The sequence below is a fragment of the Daktulosphaira vitifoliae genome, unplaced genomic scaffold (genome assembly GCF_025091365.1).
Source record: "Daktulosphaira vitifoliae isolate Bord-2020 unplaced genomic scaffold, ASM2509136v1 Scaffold_5, whole genome shotgun sequence".
NCBI classification, from domain to species: Eukaryota; Metazoa; Arthropoda; class Insecta; order Hemiptera; family Phylloxeridae; genus Daktulosphaira; species Daktulosphaira vitifoliae.
In genome coordinates this window covers 3,653,026-3,671,425 of record NW_026099576.1, presented here as the reverse complement: position 1 = coordinate 3,671,425, position 18,400 = coordinate 3,653,026, and the positions used below count along the sequence as shown (strand labels likewise).

The 18,400-nt window shown below is 28.2% G+C and overlaps 1 protein-coding gene and 1 long non-coding RNA gene across 5 annotated transcripts in view; both read right to left on the bottom strand.

Moving 5' to 3' along the window:
* Positions 1-4,533: 4,533 nt before the first annotated feature.
* Positions 4,534-11,259, bottom strand: LOC126906728 (uncharacterized). Its single transcript, XR_007704317.1, has 6 exons — positions 11,135-11,259; positions 7,766-11,068; positions 5,208-7,722; positions 5,021-5,151; positions 4,695-4,956; positions 4,534-4,630 (listed from the first exon to the last, which is right to left on the bottom strand). It is a non-coding gene; the product is annotated as an uncharacterized LOC126906728 (long non-coding RNA).
* A 96-nt stretch (positions 11,260-11,355) lies between these two features.
* LOC126906724 (uncharacterized) overlaps positions 11,356-18,400 on the bottom strand; it is a 46,229-nt gene continuing 39,184 nt past the window's right edge. The window contains exon 4 of one of the 4 annotated variants that reach the window (XM_050687492.1): positions 11,356-12,287. In XM_050687492.1, the coding sequence (XP_050543449.1) occupies positions 12,198-12,287 (90 nt within the window). In that variant the 3' untranslated portion in view covers positions 11,356-12,197. The remainder of the gene's footprint in view (positions 12,288-18,400) is intronic. The other 3 variants (XM_050687493.1, XM_050687494.1, XM_050687490.1) reach the window with 3 other exon arrangements.

Sequence of the window (18,400 nt, the reverse complement as noted above, 5' to 3'; positions counted from 1 at the left end):
TTGATCCTTTCAATATTCAACATTATCATCAGCTGTTTCATTTAGTAGATGAGTATAATGCTTGTTCATTTATCTTTCTAAGACTCACTTGTATAATTTATTATTTGTTTATATCATCGCCTTAGTGGCATTAGTATTAATTGTCCCCCTATCCACATTGTGTATATAAGATTTTATATTTCTTGTATAATACATTTAATTGTTATAATTATATCTTGTGAATTTCATTCTAGATCCAAACATTCAATCCACTCACCTTATTATTTATCCTCGACATAGCTAAAAGTTTAAGACAAAACAAAACCACGAACGTTAACGAACCCGCGTAAATTCCACCGGGCGCTACGCTCAAACAAAGACGAAACCAATATATGGTATATATATTTTTATAATTTTTCAAGGGACATGACATTTAACCAGTTTCGTGAATTTTACCATTCATGTTGAAACGATGGTAAATTTAGTTTTGCAGTAATTAGCAAAGACAATCCGCAAAATGAAGGCAGGTATCGTAAATGTTTCGATACTTTTGCAATAATATAATATCGTATAATAACGAAATTTTGTCAGTAATCGATTAATAATGGATGGAGAATCTAATAACGAAATATTAAGACAATCAGTCGAGGCCAAGCAGAATATTAAACGAAAATTTCAATCATTGCAAAACTATGATGCTGCTAATGAGGTTTACATGAAACGTACATTAAAACCGATTATTGAACCTTTAAATGATTTCACTTCAAAAAGAGAAAACATTGCATATTTTTATTTTTAATAATAAATTTGATAATAATAACGAGTATTTAAGATATGAACATAACCATGACGCCTATGACGATAACAATTATAAAAGCGATGAAAATCATTCTATGGTATCATAACTGTAAAATGAAAGCTATAATGTTAAAGATATTAATTCTAATGGATGGATATTTTCTATGATGGACTTGGTTAAGGCTTGGCTAGCTTATCATGACGGCGACAAAGAGCATGCACCAGAAAAACACGGGGATCTTATTAAATTTGGTAATAAAACTGTACAGTTTAATTATAAAATGACCTGTCTAATACAGTTAATATTTTCAAAACAGCCTAACGCATACGATAAAAATAACTTGGATTTCTATAGAGACATTCTAGTTCAAACTTCTGCGCACTTAACAACAAATAAATTAAAAATTAAGAAAACAAATGGATACAAGTATAAAGAAGTTATAAGTAAATTGTTTGTCGAAGGCAGAAGTCTTGTGTTGTCATTGAACACGTCGAATAAATATAAACATTGGAATAACACAGACGAGCTCTGCGACTGTCTTAGATTATTATTGGCTTCACAAGCAGCAGGCAATAATTCACATAGTAATGAAATTATAACAATTTATGTAAAATTATACGAGGTGGATATAATTAAAAAAAAACCAAATGTTTAAAAGACAAATTGCGGAACAACTACATGGACCTAGACGAATACATTACGATAGACGTAGTGTTACATTTAAAAGTCGTGACGATTTATTTCAGATCGATTTAACCGAATTTATACCATATCATAGAAAGAACAAAAGCTATATATATATACAGGGTGATCCATTTAACATTGACCAGCAAATATCTCAAAAACTATTTATTATTTTAATAATTTTTTTTTTTAATTATTTTAGTTACATAAAACTCTACATTTATCCATGATCAGATAATTTTTAGGTTCATCCCTTATGCCTTAAAAGGGTACCAACTTTTTTTTTTCAAATGGAAACATATATTTTTAGTTAGATATATTGATAGAGTTTTTTTTTTTTAATTTTTAGCGTTTGAATTTTTCATTTAAGTCGATTAGTTTGCATGTTATTTCACTTTAAAGTTTTGATTTTTTTTACCTATATATATGTATAAAACGGGTAGACTTGTAATACAGGTAGTTAATTGCAGCGGTTATGATGGCTCGTAAAGACACATATTAGATAAGATAAGATATTTGCTGGTCAATGTTAAATGGATCACTCTGTATTTTGTTTCTAATTGATTGTTTTACAAAATATTCATGAGCAGTACCCCTAAAATCAAAAACAGGTGCTGATATAGTGAAAGCAATAGAACCTATACTGGCAAAATGTAATGTTGTTCACGTACAGAGCGATTTGGGGAAAGAATTCTATAACTTAAATTTTTCAACTCTTATGAAAAACTACGGCATAAAAAATTACTCTACGTATAGTAAATTTAAGTAAATTAAAGAGTGTTTTTACGAACAAGAATTTCAAAAAACCAAGTATCCGCATAATTATCTGATTAAAAAAATTGTACGACGTAAAGGAGATAAAGTATTCGTTCGTTGGACGGGTTTCCCTTCAAAACATGATTCATGGATGAATAATAAACTTGAAAAATGAATAATTTTAATATTATTGTAAGATATTAATGTAAAAATGTATAATATGCACTATTAGTTAAATATTTTTTACTCTGTATAATAAATTATCAATATGGATATATATTTAACCTTAAGGTGACATATCCTCTAAACCTATCTTTAATTAAACTGCGTGTTATTACTTTTAATGTGTTAGGGGCTAGTTTAATAGTTGAGGATCTTGGTCAAAACCAAGAATCGGAAGCTACCCGACGTCTGCCCAAATATCGTCCCTATCTCCTTAAATGAGTTTTAATTGTCTGAAGGAGACACAGGCAATCGTGTACCTTAGTTACAGAGGATAGATTATTAAATAAAATTAGACAATTGTTTTATGTCAACGACAAAGTAAAGTTATATTTTAGATGTTCAGTAAATATAAGTTATATGTAATGTACAATACGTCTGACCTGAATCCTAGTACAGTTGGTTAGTAGGTATATCCAAGTGAGACGGAGTTGGTTGGCTATGATGATAATTGGCGATAGACGGGTCGTTGAATAAAACAAGTTAAGTTATAAATAATATAAATAAAACGTAAGAAATAATATTGAAAACTATGTCTATAACGGCCACTCAAACACAACTGCCCTTTGTTAGTTCGACTTCAGTAGCTCCGGGCTACAGACGAGTAGAATTTTCATATCAGCATCTCCCTCTATGCTAATTAATATGTATTACAAATTAAATAAATAGAAATAAAACGTGTGTAATATAAGTGGTAAGAACATAGTAATAAATGTTCTTACAAATGTATAAAAAATCATCTGAACAAAATAAAATCTGCAAAACTAATAAAATATTCTTAATTTACTCGTAAACGTTAACAGTTATAGATGTATTTGTTCATCATTAGAAAGTAAAAGAATAAAAAAAATATGTCTACTAGAGTCTACATTAACTAAATTAGAAACAGATATTATAAAAATTACTGAAACGCTTAGTAATTATCGGAAAATAATTGAAAAAATAAATGAACAAATACATGGAGTAGAAGTTAAAATTGAAAATTTAAATACTAATTTCAATGCAATAGACTCAGCTTCTAAATTACAATATAGTCAGCTAGAAGAATAGATTATCAAAACTAAAGGTTTTGTAAAATACGAAGCATTTATTAACTTTAGTGTACGTTTATTAAAAAAACAAAACGTCTTAGAACAAAATCCGTACTCTGCACGTACTAGTTAACAAACTAAATAATGGCTACAGCAATAGCCGATTTTTAATATATATTGGGATCGAATATCGAGTATCTTATAAAAGAATTATCTATAGTGAATACTGAAACGTATTCTGCTCAACACTTAATGTTTAAACATGCAACTCCAACAGATGAAAAAAGTCGAAATGTTAACGCGAGGTTGAAAAAGCACAGACATTCAAGCAACCTCAGCATGGAGAAATTGAAGAACTACCGAGAATTTTAAACTCGTTAACAATTAACAACAGTATATACCACATGTAAATATCATTAGCATGGAAGAAATTGGCTGCCCTCGTATAACACAACTGTCAAAAGATAATTCATACCCATCATGTTTATTTCATATGAATTTAAATCCTACTTATTGCAGTTTTTATAAAATGTTTATGTTAAGAAATTGGTATATAAATAATTCCAAATTGTTTTGTGTGAATTATTCTAAAATTAAATATTTATACTCATCATTATTAATAATGTAATCGAATTTGTATACTTATAATAAAACTTAAATGTGTCATATAACATGTTTGTTGTTTGCCTAAAAATCCATATGTAATTACTGAGTGAAGAATGTGCCATAGATCATTGTATGTAACGTTTTACACGTGAGAGGGTGAAGTGTTAGCTATGAAGAGGTATTGTTTACAACCATCGCATCATATGTAGCCGCTGTTGTATGAGCGTCGCTTACTACAGGCTCCTCTTCAGCATACAAACACCATTTCAAGTCCTCCACTGTAAGATGATTTTTCACAACGTGACCACATATCCCTATAGCCTTAATTTTTTCTTTACCCTCCATGTCAAAACCATTATTATTATAAAATTATTTATTATTATAAAATTATTATTTACATACCATACCTTGATTTATTTATTACTCATCTTCAAGATCGCTTCCTCAAGCATCGTAATNTTCTTGTTAGCGTTTGAATAACACGGGTGACTGCTCGGCAAACCTGAAGTGTCAAGTCTTTTTTTGCCACCCATGATAAAATACACCAATTAATCTAAAAAATAAAATTATAAAATAAAATAATTATATTTTTTCAATAAAAATATTATTTAAGGTACCTAAGTCACCGTATAATAATCGAGCTCGGTCTTTGAAATATTTATTCATTACGTTATAATGGAAATCGTATACTAGAGTTTTACTAATTTCTAAATTATAAAACAAAAATCGATAATTTTCTTTTCCAATACAAACGCCGATAAATTTCACTGCATGTTGTACAATGTTTTAAATTGTGCTTTTTAATTAATTTAGCTGCTCGTTTAGGATTATTAACCAGTTCCATTTGCGTTCTAAACTATACACGTTCTATAATTTTAGCTGTTAACAAACGAAATCGCATTAAAATTATGTTTATATATTTTTATTTAATTTTGAAACGTACCAAAAACAGCGTATTTATTAATTTGATTAAGTCTTTATCGAATTCATTTTTGGCTTTCTGTCTCATTTCCGTATTGAGTTGTATATATTTGCCAGCCATACTGACTGCTTAAATTATAACATCTTATGCATCTGTAATTTAATAACATGTTATTATTATATTTTTAAAGTATAATTTTATGAATTACCTTTTCTATTTTTAATTCGTTTGCTATAGTCTGTTTTAAATTTAAAAAATGTACAACATAGTTTTCTTTCCGATCGAAATTAGACAACAGTTTTTTGACCCATGGATAGGCGGGCATTTTCGTTCAAGTAAAAAAGGCATTTCGTTGTGGGCATCATGTAACTCTTTCGGGTACGACACCGTCACTTAAAACATCCCTACAGAAGAATCCACCGGTAACTCTTCCTCTGTCTTTAAAATTTTTGATGCGTCGTATACGTCTAACCACTTAAATTCTCCACATGGCATATGTTGTGACATATTCCAACCAGACAAATTATTGACATCCAAATATACAATTTCAAATTTTTGTTGTTTGATATCATAATGAGGCGTCTTTTTACTGTAGACTATGGCATGTTTCAACATCGAAGTTGTCATTCCTTCTCGTATTCCCCTCTCAATAAAAATTTGATGTTCATAATCGCTCATGAGGTCTAGTGAAACGCCCGTATGCAGTAGACATAACTTGCGAAAATTCGTAGAAACATCTGCAAATATTGTTACGTCAGTTTTCAGGTACAAATTAGAGTAATCGCCGAGTATTTTACAATTGAAATGTTGCCAAACTTTTTGTGCATGTTTGTATTCGGCATCATCAGTATGCGTTTCTAACAGTTCAAAATAAAAATCGGATTTTGACGGCAATTGTATTTTTTCGAGTACATGCTAACTGGAGGTGTATGAATACGGGTACACGCCTTTATGGGTCACCAAATCAATGTCACCGTCCGCTGAAAACGTATTTGCGGTTTCTCCGAATAATTTTATGTCAACGGCGTGCAAATTTTCACCGAGAGACGCTAAACTAGTACCCATAAAACGAAATGTATCAACGAACCTTAGAGAAAATTTGTTTGAAACAAACTTTGAAAAAGAAATATATTTTTCTTCTGTAGTAGGTATTACACTGATTCTATTAGTATCTCTTCCAAGAGCTTTAACTAAAAAGTGTCCGTCAGGACCGGTCGCAATGGAGGGTTTGGGAGTTCAAACCCCCTCCCCCCCCATTGACGAAAAAATATATATCATGTTTTTCATTTTTAATTGATTATATTAGATATTTAATAATCTTATTTGTTATAAAAATTGCAGAGAACTGTTAGCATTGCATATTCTTTTTGGTTTATACGTTTTAATTAATTATTTATTTTATTAATAAACCGTTAAAAACGAATTTATAAGAGCTCATTTCAGGATTTTTAAGTGCATAAGTGCACGCATAATCAGTTTTTTTAGGGAACAGAAGTCTTGTGCTCTAGTTATAAAATAATAATGCATAACATAATAGCACACCACTATTATTGTGTTACTCTCGTGTTTGGTGTTTATCGGTTTTCGTTGAGACGTTATCGACAAAATATAATTACCGCGACGGTGACGTGAAGAACACGAGTATGACACGATAACGGAAGTCGCGTATTTTAAAAGATGTTCATAATCAAGTTTAAGACGTCAGTTATACAAAAACGGTGTTTGCAATATCATCGAAATGGACATTCGAAGATTTTTAAAAAAACCACTACTAGAAAAAGATGAGATAGTAAGTATATTAAAATTAATTGTAATTATTACAATTACTCGATTAATCTATTTAGTTTTTAAATTTTATTTATAGGAAACTAGTTTCAATAACCTGTCACATTCAACTAAACCAGCAGAAAAAGCATCTACAGATACAAATGTCTCAGTTTCAATTCCAAAGTTTGTGTACCCTCATGATATAGGGTTATATATGAATAAACCTGCAACTGAAAGTATTAACTTGATACCGGGACTTCAAAATTTGATATGAACACCTCCAGAAGACTACAAATTTCCTGTTTCCGAAAATAGAAATTTTAAATTTCAAAGAAGTTGGTTACCCAAATATAAATAGTTGGCTCATTCAGCATTTATGAATGGCGCATTTTGTAAGTATTGTGTATTGTTTTCTGTACGAAGTGGAGGAATTGGACATCAAACATTGGGGCAGCTTGTTAAAAAACCACTTACCAACTGAAAAAAAGCTTTAGGATCATTTATTTATCATAACTCACTCGAGTATCATAAAACTTCATTATTAAAATCAAGTATGAGAACAGAAATTGATAATCAAAACATTTTATTGGTTGACTTACAAATTTTGGAACAACAATTAGATTTCATTAATGAAAGTAAAAAATGTTTGATTCCTGTGATCGAAACTTTAATATTATGTGGTCGGCAGGGTTTGGCTCTTCGTGGTTCAAAAGATTCAGGAAGAGTAACTTCCGAAGAACCTATAACTAACGATGGTAATTTTCGGGCTCTTTTAAGATATCGAGCAAAAACTGATGAACAGCTTAATAATTTTTTACAAAATTCAGCAAAAAACGCAATGTACATTAGTAACCGTGTTCAAAACGAATTTATTGTCATATTTCACAATTTAATTCAAAAACAGATTATTGAACGTGTCAATAAATCTCGAGCTTTTTCTATAACAGCAGATGAAACTGCAGATATAGCCGGCATAGAACAANTTAACAGCAGATGAACCTGCAGATATAGCCGGCATAGAACAACTTTCAATCTGTGTACGGTATTTAAATTATAAGGACAGTAATTATAAAATATGTAAATATTTTTTAAGCTTTATCCCTGTTGAAGATGTAACAGTGAAAGGTTTATCAAATGCTATTTTGAATTTCCTAAAATATTCTAGAATAGATTGTACATATTTATTTGGACAAGGTTATGATGGGGCTAGTACTATGAGTTGTGAATTTCACGGAGTTCAATCGTATATAAAAAAAAAATATAATTTAGCTCTATACTCACACTGTGCTGCCCATAGGTTCAATTTAGCAGTTAGTGCCGCATGTAGTATCCCTCAAGTCAAAAACTGCCTTGGTACAGTCCAATTTATTTACAACTTCTATAATACCCCAAAAAGGCAAATTGCACTTCAGGATGCAATAAAAAATAATGACACTTTGTTACAAGAAAAAAAAAACTTAAAAAATATTGTGCAACAAGGTGGGTACTATAGCATGAGTCGATTGGAACTTATATAGATTTACAACCAGCAGTTATTGATGCCTTAGAAAATATTTCGAGTACTTGGACAGACTCAAAAACAACAGCCGGATCTTTTCAATTACTATCAGCAATAAAAACATTAGAATTTCAAATTTTAATTCACGTTTTAAATTCAGTACATGCATTGTCTTTATCATTGAGTAGAGTTTTACAAGCGGAAAATCAAGATTTAGTCGAGGCCGTGAAGTTGGCAGATGCAGCAAAACACGAACTTGAGGAAAGAAGACAATATTCTACAGATAACTTCAACACAATTTTTGTAACTGTAGAAGATATTTTCAATAAGTACAATATACCTGTGACTGAACCTAGACTTGCCTCACGTCAAATTAACCGTTCTAACATTATAACCGACTCTGTAGAAGATTATTATAAAATTATTATTTACATACCATACCTTGATTTATTTATTACTCATCTTCAAGATCGCTTCCTCAAGCATCGTAATATTTTGTCAAACTTCTCATGTCTTTTTCCTATTGAAACAAAATCTTTAGACAAAGATTCATGTAAAAAGTTATTTGAAACTTATTGTTCAATTTTACACGACGATTCCCCAGAAATTTGGATAAATGAGGTAGAAATTTGGCAACGACGACAAGCTGGTAAAAATATTCGAAACGCCCTCGATATTTGTAATTCAGATGCGTTTCCAAATGTTCATAAAATGTTATGTGTAATGTCAGTTTTGCCGGTGACTACAGTGACTAATGAAAGGTCATTTTCAACATTTTCAAAACCTATTTAAGGTCATCTATGGGTGAATATCGTTTAATCGGACAAGCTTCGTTGAATATCCATCGTGACATAAACGTGGATATCAACGAAGTATTAAACGAATTCTTTTCTACTCATCGTAGATTAAATTTATTAAAAAAATAATTTTTAATTTTATAGTTTTATCATGATTTATTTATATTATAAATATATAGTATATAATATTTGATAGTTATTGATTTATCTATTAAATATATATCTTTTTTAAAAAAAACCCCATTGTCAAATCCTGCGCAAGGGCCTGGTGTCCGTCGTACGAGGAGAGATTATGAAATTATACGTTAACAAACTTGGACGTTATTAATTTTAAATTGCAATTGTTACAAAGCGTTTTTCTAAAACTATCTGAAACGAATATAAATAAATATACACATTTTTTTCTATATAAATTACAATACATTTAATATAGGTATGTGTATGTTTTACCTATCAAATGATCATTGTCTGCTACTTTATAATTTTTCTCTATAAACCACCTTTACACAAGTTACAGCAAGTTTACTCTATGTGCTCTTCAGTTTCTTCATGTTCATACAAATATCATAATTCGTCTTGAACAACTTTTCAATTTTCAACGCCACTTAAGTTACATCATCCATAAAACGATTAACTTCCTCCGGCTCACTGCTTTTATTACCTCTATATATTTGAGTCGTCCTTTGAATATTAAACTGTTTCAATAATTCTATGGGTATACTGTCGACCGTTTTTATTATGTATCCATAGCTCATTGCAACATGATCATGCATATAATTTGTGTTGCCTATCGTATCTTTATTGGATTTGATCAACAGGCTTTTAAAATCAACATAAATTGCAAATGGATGTTCCTGTATTTTGCCCCATGACTCGAACTTTAATTTAGTACCCTCTTCAGGCATTACAGGTAAAAATGTTTTATATTCACAGCAAATTATTTTATGCTCTTCTAGCGCCTTGTGATCATGTAGTTAAACTTTTTTGGTATATTATTAAAGCTTCTGAAACACCGTTTATAAAATATCATTTTTGTCGTACTCTTTGTTATTTGTGATGGTCCCAGTTTTTCAAAATCAGTGATATAAGCGTAATAACTGTTACCTGCGGCGTTTGATATAATTAGCAAATCGATATGGTCTTTACGTTATTCAGCGCACATTTTCAGCGGATAAACTAAATATTCGGGTTTATTATGTGAATTTTTCAATTTCAATCTGTGAACATTAACTGAAGTATACGTATTATTTTTTCAAAAATTTCTATGTCTGAAATTGGTGTTGGTAATGATAAAACGGAGAAATCATAAGAGTTTTCTTACGACTTATAGTTATAATCGACTATATATTTGTTATCACCAGTCACTTTTCTTGCTAATACAGCCTATTTGAAACATTGTTGATCTATATATTGTGGGTAAATTACAGCACTTCTCATTTTAATGTCATGCGGCAAATCAATATAAAAAGAACCACCCAAAGGCTGATATTTGCACTCCCAGTAAAATACCGTCTATATTAGAAAACGAGAAATTACAACTTTTACCAGCATATTTTTCTAGTTCTTCTAATAATTTTGTGTATGACATATACACAGCATGATCTATATCATCATCGTTAATTGACTCGACTGCCGACGTTTTAAATGACCATTTTTCGTACTTGGTTTCATTATTCGGTACTATATAAGTCACCTCCAGTTTTAAGTTGAATTTTATCGACCCCATTTCTTTAAGACAGTTGCGTAATATTTTAACTAAATCGCCTCTTGTTGAGGACAAAAACGATTGATACCCGGCTAAATTTTCAATATTCTTTTTGTAAAACCATAAAATTTGACTATTTAATGATTCATCCATTTTATGAAAACCGCTCGTCGTAATGTCATGTTATCGTTTCACCTTTACCCGTTTACATTTAATCGTATTGTCAGTGTTATATTGTTTGCGACGTCTAGGACTAATTACACTGGGGCCCGCCTGCATTCTCTCCACAACATTTACATTTTCTAAAAAAAATACTCATACATTTATTTTATCATATAAATTTTTAATAATATATTTTCTTTACTTACAACTCGATGACATAGCATGGAATCAGCATGATTTCCTATAGCAATATTATAGTCCACACAATACTTTATAAGATCTAAAATAATACACTTTTATTACCATTCTACCAATATATTTTCTATTTTAATATTACTATAAATTTAATTATAATTGTAATACTCACGGTAAATTGTCTTAACATGATGTGAAAGTTCCTATTTCGATCCAAATGTAGATGGANATGAAAGTTCCTATTTCGATTCAAATGTAGATGGACATAAATAACACTTAAATCATATACCAGTCCATGTTTAAATGCAAACACTTTTTCACACTTGTCACAAAATAACATTTTTAAGACGTTTAACTGACAAAACATTTTTAATTTTACTTGAGTTATCCGTTATTTATGGGAAAATACTCATTAAATATAACAAAATCAATTACAAACTCTGCGAATCGCAAAACATATATCCCTATAAACTAATCCATTCCTTCATCCCTTAGACATTTTTAACTCATAATTACTTATTAATTACAATTTGATAAGTAATTTCTTAAAACTATTCATTTTTTTATAGTCTATGCCCCCTTCTTATGTGGTGGCAAACCCCTCATATATAGATTAACTCTTAACCCCCTAAACTTGTATTGTCATCTGAATTTGCTATGAGAGAGTGGAGAACACCCTCTATTATACTCTTAACCTTTCATGGGAAGGGAGGCATATACCTTTCACAATATTCCACCGACGCGCAAACCTTCTAAATTCATACCTAGGGCAGGGTAAATCCACATGATATCCTAACTTATTTATTATACACCTACTCATGAACATGTAAATTAATAAAATTAAAGAATTATTATTACAATATATTAGAAAATTGTTATGCTAAAATAAATTAATAAAAATAAATAATAATTATCGGATAATTTATGTTTATAATATTTTCTCTAAAGCTACTGGATTCAGAAAAATTAGATGCAAAACATAGACTTAGTGCATAGTACTTATAACAAAATAATTTTTAAATTTATTATTTTCTATAAAATTGTTGTTACACCTTAAGTAATACAACATATAATTTAAAAAGTAAAAAATACCGAATAGTTTGGGTATTTAATATTGTCTACGTAGCTACTATGTTCCTCTATTTCTTCTATCTCAGATATACTCTGAAAAAAAATTAAGAAGCATAAATCATTCCAATATGACAGTATAGTTTAATATGGACGCATTTTAAAAAATAAGTACGCAAAATTTCCAAAACATTATTAAAAATTTTGTCGAATAAATAGCTTTGTATACAAATATTTAATAAAACAATGTATGCACATGGTATTTTTGCAATAATTGTTGCTATGATTCATAAATTTTTAAAAATATTATACCAGTTTTAATTTAAAAGTATGTACCATTGATACCATATTATCTACCTTCATCCCTGTGATAACAACATTTCGAAAAAGTAGAATATATTTTCTTTCCTTTACGCATGTATTGTTCTTGTAATATTTTTCACTCTCAAAAAAAAAGCAAGTATGTTTAACAAATATTTTACGGTGTTCTTTAGTTTTAAAAAAAATAATTAATATAAAGATCCACAAGTAAAAAAATATTGAAATTAGTAGATTTTATTTGTCGTAATTTTTATGGGCTTTTTTTTTCTATTTGAAGTTGAAAAAAGTAACGGAAAATGTATCAATAGCATCATGGTAAAATCTAAATATTCTCAGCTTTGTATTGGAGTTAATATAAAAATAACATAATTTTATAATAAAAATTGATCATTTGTTAATTAAATAAAATTAAAACTATATCAAAAATATTTTTAATTTAAAAACTAAAAATATTAAATTTAAAAGCCAAAAAAAATTACTGATAAGTTGCAGATAGGTATTTCGGAAACAATGTTATCATTATCAACGTTAAACTCATACTGACATTAGCATTTATGAATAAATGATTACACAAACAATTAATTACATTGTATCACAAACATTTTTTTATTTATTAATTTCTATGAAATTGTAGTTTCATATTACATAATACGTAGTATTATCTAAAAAATAATAATAATTACCGAATTAGTTGGGTTCATAATATTTTCTCTGGAGCTGCTNTATCAACATTAAACTCATACTGACATTGGCATTTATGAATGAATGACTACACAAACAATTAATTACATTGTATCACAAAAATTTTTTTATTTATTAATTTCTATGAAATTGTAGTTTCATATTACATAATACGTAGTATTATCTAAAAAATAATGATAATTACCGAATTAGTTGGGTTCATAATATTTTCTCTGGAGCTGCTGGATTCGGAAAAATTAGGTACAAAACAAAGACTTAAAAATATCATTACAACAATTTTTGAATTCATATTATTAAAATATTTTACAATAATATTAATGTTATGAACTGTATAAATTTCGTTTCGTTTGGTAAATGATTAAGAGCGCTTGACTTTAAAATAAGAACATATACACAGATAACATAAATATATATTTAATTATGTGATACTTACGTCACTACTAACTACGTTTAAACGTCAAAAGACGAGAACTTATGATAGCTATATATTTGAACAGTTGATACTCGATAAAAAGAAAAATAATTCGAATTGTTGACTACATTTTGTTTAGAAAATTATAATTATTAAAAAATATTCAGTGGGTCACTGAATTACTATGTTATACCGAAGAAATAAAAAAAAAACCCAGCATAGGGGGGTCGTGGCACAGTGGTGACGTGACATAGTTGAATCAAGTATAATGATATCTGACAGTGATTAAAATCCATATCAAATATGGATATAATCAATATCAAAAAAAAAACGCTTCGATGCAAATCTTTAGAGAATGTTTAATTTTAAAAAATTGGTGTATTATTCCAAAAACTACATGATTAGCTAGTTCCTCATTAATATCCTGATTAAGATAAAGTATGTTGAATGAAAAAGGGATTATTGAAAAATATTATTTCCCATAAAATAAATATGTTGATCCATACACTTTTCAATAACTTATAGCATTATAGTGTTAAAAATATAAAAAAGAATTTTTTTACAAAAATCGTATTTTTTTTATTAACTTTGATGTCGGTTTTCAGAATGAAGATAAAATAAAGTCCGAAAATTTTTTTTCTATAATAAAGTATATTACATTAGCTTTAATTTAAGATATATATAAAAGTGTCAGACTTTCCGGAACACTTTCAAAAGTTAAATTAAAAAAGTAAATTTTTTGTGAAAAAGTTGTCATTTTGAATCCCACCCTGTAGGTAGGGTTGATAGTTAAAGACATCATACATCCATCAAAAAAATAATTACATTGATCCATACATCATTCAAAAAGTTATAGCATTATAAAGTTAAGAATATAAAAAAGAATTTTTTTACAAAAATCTTATTTTTTTTAATGGTAGGTAAAGACATTATGCATCTATAAAAAAAAAATTATATTGATTTGTTCTTTTTTGAAAAAGTTATGACAGTTTTAAGTAAAAAAAATTGAATTTAAAATTGGAATTATTTATTCACGCTCAAGTTAACACATTACGTCGTAAAATAACATTTTATTTATATATTTAAAAATATTTCCATAAAAAAAATCGTAAACTTTGCTATAATTTTTAGCTTTGTGGAGTTATTGTGAGATTTTGAAGGTTTTACAGTGTTCTATGTTTTTGATTGAATCGATTTTGTTAATTTATGCATTAAAATTGGGATGCTTCTTTTAGTTTTCATAGGCGACAAATTCAAAACACGGGCCTTTTGACAAATTATAGGGAAGATTTCAACTTTACCCAATTTTTATTTTACTATTGAATTTTAATTATGTATTTAATAGATAACAATTATAAAATGAAAATATATTAGTAATTAACAATTAAAACATGAATTTTATTTAAATAAATAACCAGTTTCTAATTTTTAAATTGTGCACAGATGTCCTTGTGTGCATATGCCCCAGGTAGCAATTGCCGTAGATCTTTATTTATGATATAATAAAATAATATTATTGAAGGAATTTTTTAGATAACAGAAATATTCTTATCAACATATTCAATTTTCATTTTTATGACAGTTTAATATACCACAAAGCGTCATAGAGTTTATAACTAAAAAACGCTAAGATCTAATATAATTAAAATAAAAATAAAATTTAATAATATCTATTATTAAAGATCAAATCGATGTTAAATATTTCAAGTAATCCAATGTTGATTTCAGCATTAAACGCACTACGTATACGATTTACACTATACGTAAATTTTTTATACCTATAAATAGCGGCATTACATTTAAAGTCGCTCCCCCACCACCAGCACCCCCAAGTCATCACTGCGTTTATTATTTAATGTATACATTACATTGAAATAGTGTACGTCAAGTAGCGACCGCCGCCACCACACTTGACTATTCCTTGAACGATTTGTAACAAAATCTATTAAGACAATTGAGTGTGAGGTGCGCACAATGTGTGAAACCCAATGAAAACTAACCTAAGTCGGTGGAGGGGGATTTCCTCAACATGTCGTAATGAGTGAAGGGGTAATAAAACTTAACTTAAACTAATCTAATGGGAGGGGTGCGTATGAAACCCGACGTAAACAAACTTGCCGCACGTCTATAGATTGTATATAATAAATAATTTCTAAAAAAATTTTACGTACAGTAATAATCACTGTTGTATGCATGCATTTTTTACATAGTATTTTATCGTTGTTAACCAGACGCATAGCTAAGCATATTCCAGACATCAAATGTATTACTATATTATAACGCTTATAGGCGCCAGCATTTTATGAGAACAAAGACAACGTCTGTCGTTATGGCATAATAAATTCTAAGAAATTTATCATGGGTAACCAGACGCTTAGGTATGCATATTTCCAACAACAAGGGTNACTGTCGTTATGACATTATAATTTCTAAGAATATTATCATCGGTTACCAGACGCTTAGGTTAGCATATTTCAAATATCAAAGGTACCGCCATATTATAACGTTCATAGGCGTCAGCATTTTATGAGAACAATTGCTATCATCGTTTACCAGACGCTTAGGTCAGCATATTTCAAACATCAAAGATATCGTAATTGTCGTATGAATCTTATAAATTACTTACAAAAAACGATTCCAGACTTTAAATAATATGATTTAATTACACAAAGTCCACGACTGATCTAACTTGTAAAAGATTCTAAACACTCTATACCTTATTATAATATAGTTTATAATCTGTATATTTTCTAATTAGTAATAATATTTTACTCGGTGAAATTTTATAAGGTATGCACACAAATCATGTTGATTATGACTGTTTTGATGATCTTGTATAATCATAATATGTGACATACATGTACAAATGATAATATCATATTATATGTAATAATATAATATTACAATATTAATCTTAACGATACAATTTTTTTAATTCTCATAAAATTTTCTATTTAATGATGTCAATTTCAAACTTGCCAATTGAGCAAAAGTTATGGTAAAATAAATTCTTTTTTTTTATTATAAACATTTACAAAAATCAACTTTAAACGATTAAAAAAATAGGTTAAATATGTCATTTTCCTTATTTTTAATATATTAATATTCAAAATCAATATTAATTTAAAACAATTTTTTTTTTTGTTCTTAATTATTTTTTTTTATATGTAATTACAATTTTTAACTACAATGCGAGCTGAGAAGGTATTGATTTTACTAAGATGTGTTTTTTTTTTTTTTNATCTTATCTTCATGGTGAAAATGGCTACCGAATGCTATTTTTGTGTGAAAATTTTCGATTTTGTATTTTCCATTTTTAACTTTATTATGCTATAACTTTTTGAAAAATGTATGAATCATTACAATTTTTTTATGAGAAGTAGTATTTATATAGATCTTTCATTCGACATACTGTTTTTTTAAATCGGACTATTTCCCTATATACAAGGGGGGTTTAAATCTAAAAAATGCATGTAGAAAGTAAAACGTTTTCAACTTAAATTTTGAAAGTGTTCCGGTAAGTCTGACACTTTTATATATATCTTAAATTAAAGCTAATGTAATGCACTTTATTATGGAAAAAAAAAAATTTCGTACTTTATTTTGTCTTGAGGGTGAAATTGGCTATCGAATAATATTTTTTTATTTTTAACTTTATAATGCTATAACTTATTAAAAAGTGTATGGATCAACATTATTTTTTTATAAGAAATAATAATTTTTAATAATCTCTTTTTCATTCGATATACTTTATCTGAATCAGGATATTAATAACGAACTAGCAGATCATGTTGCTTTGGTAATAATCCACCATTTTTTTAAAATTAAACACTATCTAAGTGTCAGATATCATAATACTTGATCCAACTATATCACGTCACCACTGTGACGCGACCTCCCTGTGCTGGGTTTTTAATAATATTAAAACTTAGAAGAGATAGAAAAAGTCTAATTGCACATTTGAAAACATTGCGAAAAGTTGATTTAGAATGGTATATTTTTGTTTCTGATGAAAGTTCCTTGTAGTCCAGTGCATTTATTTATAGTAACAAACAGTTTTTATTGAAAATTATTGTATCAAATCCTTTAAATTTTTATACACGTTAAAATAAAGCAAAAATTTAACTTCTTTATTATTTTTATAATTTCTCCGTATAAATTACTATATTAAATTATTGAATATCAATTTCATACTAAATTTATTAATTGTAATTAGTATTTATTGTAATATTATATTTAAAAATCAAAAAACTACTAATTAGGATATAATCAAAGAAATAAGAGTTGATGTTGCTTTTGGAATAATCCACAAATTTCTCTAAATGAAACACTATCTACAGATTTACATTGAAGCCTTTCTTATGATTGTGATTTTAATCACTGTCAAATATCATCTATACTTGTCCCATCTATGTCTCGTCTACACTGTGCTACCGTTTTTTGTTTATTACACTACAGAAAATAACATTTTATTAATGTAACTAGAAAATATATGTACATTACCATATTGTAATTAGTTTAGTGACATACCAAAGAACAGATCTTCCGCTATATTTAATCTCATTTTTGCGTAGTCATTATCTTGACCTTTTTCAATCATTTCAAGTTTACTCTTGTATTTAGTTTTGAAAATTATNATTCAAAATTATTTATAACTTGAATTATAAATATATATTAAGATGTTCCATTTTTTTATTATTAAATTAATTTGGGATCGTTATAAAAACACCAAAGTTAAACGTTTTCATAAGAAAATGAATGAGAACAGTAATTA